This window comes from Babylonia areolata, chromosome 21 (genome assembly GCF_041734735.1).
Source record: "Babylonia areolata isolate BAREFJ2019XMU chromosome 21, ASM4173473v1, whole genome shotgun sequence".
NCBI lineage: Eukaryota > Metazoa > Mollusca > Gastropoda > Neogastropoda > Buccinidae > Babylonia > Babylonia areolata.
In genome coordinates, this window is record NC_134896.1 from 47,504,284 (window position 1) to 47,509,143 (window position 4,860).

At 50.9% G+C, this 4,860-nt stretch overlaps 1 protein-coding gene across 1 annotated transcript in view; it reads right to left on the reverse strand.

The window, feature by feature from the left end:
- LOC143295821 (uncharacterized) overlaps positions 1-2,015 on the reverse strand; it is a 2,444-nt gene extending 429 nt beyond the window's left edge. Inside the window, exon 1 of the mRNA XM_076607463.1 lies at positions 1-2,015. This exon is cut by the window's left edge and continues 429 nt beyond it. Within this exon, the coding sequence (XP_076463578.1) occupies positions 424-1,980 (1,557 nt within the window). The 5' untranslated portion in view covers positions 1,981-2,015 and the 3' untranslated portion in view covers positions 1-423.
- Positions 2,016-4,860: the final 2,845 nt, after the last annotated feature.

The following is a 4,860-nucleotide window of genomic DNA, read 5'->3' on the forward strand; positions in this document are numbered from 1 at the left end:
CAACAAGCTAGGGGCATTCGATCAATAAGCGAAATAAAATGCAAAATTCCTTTTTTCACTTTTTTTTGGGGGGCGGGGGGCAAACTCCTGTCGATGTTTCCAGCAAACTGACCAACAAAAACAAAAAACAAAAAAAATAAATAAATAAAGATGAGCAGTGAATCAACTACAGAACATCAGCGGAATACGTGAATATAAAATAACAACAACAACAAAACAACAACACCAAAACCAGCAGAACGGAACAATACTTAATCAGACTCGTTTGCAGGCAAAGTTTTTGATCGTGAAACGTTGAAAAAGCAGTCATGCATAGCACTGTGCAGAAACATTACAGGTGTGCTGTCCTTCCTTACTGCCCTCTCCGCCTTCTCTCCGTTGTCAGATTGCTGTCGGGATCAACGATTACCGAATATTACGTCACTATCCTCCGGCCCCGTCCGACGCCATCTTGACCCAGATAGCCAGCACATCAGCATGGCGCACATACTGGCTGGTCCAGAGCTGGTTGGTGTTCCCGTGCATGTAGCCAATGACAGGGTAGGGGGGATCCGCCCCCCACACGGGGCGACACGTATCAGCTGTATCCCAAACAATCAGCCAGCCTCTGTCTACCGCGCAGCCACCGTGGTTCCGACTGACGTAAAACCTTCGATAAATGTTATAAGCTTTAACAGAGCAGAAGTTTTTAGGTTCGGTGAATAGGTCCGTGTAGCTGCTGCTGGCAAGTCTCTCTTTCTGGAACCAGTTGATGTAGTCCGACCCCACGGCGTTGAACTCGAAGAAGGCAACTTCACTCCTGTTCACGTAAACCGCCACCCGCGCCTTTTCCACACGGAGCCGGTCCCACAGGTCCAGCACCTTGCTGCGGTAGTGTCGGTCACAGGGCAGCGAGCCGTCCACGGTCAGGCAGCCGGCAGGCAGGACCCTGCGGACCAGAGGGTCGTCGTCGTTGTGGCCAACCTTGGTGTACGTGTCGTAGGACGACTGGCCGATGCCCGGAGTCAGGCGGAAGGCCAGGGTGTAGTCCCCTTGACGAACCACGCCCCCGTCGCCAGAGGGAGGTGGCTGGGGTGTCGAGGAGGTCTCCTCTTGTTGTTGTTGTTGTCGTTGTTGTTGTTGTTGTTGTTCAGGCTGTGGGGTGCACTGTTCGCTGCTGCACCGGGCGGAGGACAGGCCGACCTCCAGCACCCTCAGTCTCTGCTCCACGCTGTCCACGTAAACACTGGCGGCAGCGTTCCCCGACACGGACTGCTTGTTCCGGCAGTGGTCCGTGTGGAGGAGACAGGAGTAGACGCCCTGTTCCACCGGGTTAGGGACGTGCAGGACGAAGTGACCGTCGTCTGACCGTGTGCTGTTCAGCAGTTGGTTCGAAGGTGTCCGCCACGTCACTGCCACGTGGTCCTTGTCTGCAGACAGAAAGCGGCCGCACTTGATCTGCACGTGCCACTCGTCCGTTGACGGGTCGTATATGACGTCATCGGCGAGATGAATTTGCACGTCATCCCCGCCCAGTCGGATGTCGTCTTGCTGTTCCAGCACCAGCTGAGTGTCCTGCACGCGCAACACGCCGTCCCTGACAGAGCGGACACGGACAGTGTAGCGGCCCAGGTCCGCCTCACGCACCTCGGGGAGAGTCACGCCCTTGTCCGGCACGTGCAGCAGTGAGGCACGTCTGGAACCCAGGCTGGACAGGAAGTGCCCCGACGTGTTCACCGCCAGCATGGTCTCCTTGTCACCGTCGTGTTTCAGCCAGCCCACGCTGATGACAGTCTGTCCTTGTCCGGCATCAGAAGATGGCTTCAGAGAGACGCCGCCACCATCGCCAGGCAGCGTGACATTCTGGCCGAGGCACGCGCGTACGGTGACGTCCGGAGGTGTGTCCTGCGCTGCACGTGCTGCTCTGTCTTTGAGCAGTGACCCTGAGCCTGCCCGCGAGGCAGACAGGAGAACGACGATGGTCATCAGCCCTTTCTCCATTCTGTCCCCCTCTCTCTCTCTGTGTCCTCTGAGCTCTGACGGCTGGTGAATGGAGAAACGCAGATTACACTGGGGCATTTTTATAGCATTAGATCTCTGTCAATGGGAGTGTGTTGATGCTGGTGTGGTGGAGGTGGTGGTGGTGGTGGTGGTGTGTGTGTGTGTGTGTGTATGTGGGGGGGGGGGGGGGGGTGGCGGGGGGGGGGCATGTGTGTGTGTGACCATGTGTCTCTCTCTCTCTCTCTCTCTGACACACACACACACACATACACACACACACACACACACACGCACACACACACACACACACATACACACACACACACCACACACACACACACACACACACACACACACACACACACACACACACACACACACACACACACACACACACACACACACACACAGAGAGTTGTGTGTAAATGTCGGTGAAGGGCTGGACTCCACTTTACGAAGGAGAGACAGAGATGCTCTCGTGCAGTGCAGTAAACAGGATGCTGGTCGTCATTTGAGGAGGACATCCTTGATGGTGACACTGTCCTTAGGTCAAGTTGGGACTTGAGAGATCCTTCCAGATCATATCGCAGACATTGTGTGCCATGTGTTCACATCTTCCTGGCTCGCTGCATCCTCCTATTTAACCCACGTTTTGTTTTTTTTGTTTTTTTCATTATTTTTGTAATGTATCATCCATTCTATTTCTTTCCATTTTCTTTTTTGTGTTCTTTCTTTATTTTTACATACCCGCCCCCCGCACCCCCTCCCCCTCGTTTATTTTTTTTTCAGCATTTTACCATTAGCATCAATATACAATACAGAATGATATAACTGTGATTGGAAGTACCAAAACAGCGCAAAAAGTAGGTCAATATTCAAACATGTATGCTCTATGTATATAGTTATTTACACATATGTGTGTGTGTGTGTGTGTGTGTGTGTGTGTGTGTGTGTGTGTGTGTGTGTGTGTGTTTATGCCGGGTGGTAGTGGGGGGGATAGGGGAGGAGGGGTCGGGGGTGGGGTGTGTGTGTAGGGGGGGGGGGGGATAGGGGGGAACCGAAAGCCGAAGAAATGAAGGGCACTGGAACGAGGCTTTGTTCTGTGAATCTTTTTTTCTTGTGTCTTCTTTTCCTTGTATTCAAACCATTTGTTAGCATCGTTTGGAACACAGCTGCTTTTTTTTCATTGGAGGCTAAGTGTTATCTACTGTGACGAATAATAGGGGTCAAGTCAAATTCTAAATACTGGGAAAATAAGCACTGGCCACCGAAGGGTGAGAAACTTGCTGTCATGATTTCATGTCTATAAATCCTGTGCGCGAACGGTTTTCTTATACTGATTTTTAAAAATTAATTTCCCGAATTTATTGCTTTGTTAATTCATGAATCCAGTGCGGCCGAAGGTCCAGTTATGAAGCGGTCCCATCCAATAAATTGATCGACCTGCTAGCTGAAGTAAATCATAGTAGACTCAAATGAGAGACGGTACAATCTGAAAGGAGGTGCTTAGTGAACGAAATGATCAAAACTGATAGTTGAGTCTGAATGTTGTGGAGACTACTAAATAAGCCGGTGTGTGTGTGTGTGTTTGTGTTTTTGTGTGTGTGTGTGTGTGTGTGTGTGTGCGTGTGTGTGTGTGTGTGTGTGCGTGTGTGTGTGTGTGTGTGTTTGTGTGTGTGTGTGTGTGTGAGAGAGAGAGGTGGGTAGTGTGTGTGCGTGTGTGTATGTGTGTGTGTGTGAGGTGGGTAGTGTGTGTGTGTGTGTGTGTGTGTGTGTGTGTGTGTGTGTGTGTTGTGGGCGAGAGAGTGTGTGTGTGTGTGTGTGTGTGTGGGCGAGAGAGAGACGTGTGTGTGTGTGTGTGTGTTTGTGTGTGCGTGCGTGCGTGTGTGTCATTGTGTGTGTGTGAGAGAGAGAGAGAGAGGAGGGAGAGAGGGGGTAGTGTGTGTGTGTGTGTGTGTGTGTGTGTGTGTTTTGTGTGTGTGTGTGTGTGCGTGCGTGTGTGTCAGTGTGTGTGTGTGTGTGTGTGTGTTTGTGTGTGTGTGTGTGTGTGTGTGTGTGAGAGAGAGAGAGAGAGAGAGAGAGCATACATGCGTATGCGCGGAGGGGATGAGGCATGATCGTGCGAATCCATACCCATGATTATATTCTTTCCTCAACTGCTAAGCGCGTTGGGTTACGCTGCTGGTCAGGCATCTGCTTGGCAGATGTGGTGTAGCGTATATGGACTTGTCCGAACGCAGTGACGCCTCCTTGAGCTACTGAAACTGAAACTGAAACCTCAACTGCTGCATTCTCATTAAACAAATACGTTTTCTCCCATTCTGTCAAGATGATGACGTCCTGTGAAAAGTGCCTTCTACTTCTTGATTTGCTAGCTTGCTAAGGGGAAAAGATTGCCGTGTGTATGTATCTATTTTCATTTATTTCGGATTTTGGACTACACACAACGTGGGTGGTACTTGAAACAGGTATAGGATGGGTATCCACGCGTTAACGAACCCGTGACAATGGATTTTTTTAGTCGCTTCCTAGATGATTCGACCGACCGCGGTATACCGTATCCCCCCAGCCCCATACCCCCTGCATAGCTCCTCCTGTTTTTCTGCTGAATCCTACTTGGGAAAGGCTGTTTCGTCTGGGATGTTTTATACCAGTCGTAAAATAGCGGGGTTATGTTGGAAGGCGGTATGAAAGGTTGGCATCCATCTCGGCCCTTTTGACAGGGCAGCTCTGGTTGTGCAGCAGGGGTCGGGTGGGTGGGGGTGGGCGTGGGTGGTTGGGGATTGCTTGGAGAATGCGATTTATCAAACCGTATTTCTAGCTGGATAAATCCAGAATTTATGTCTGTCTGTGTGCCTGTCTGTCGAGGTCTATGTTTGT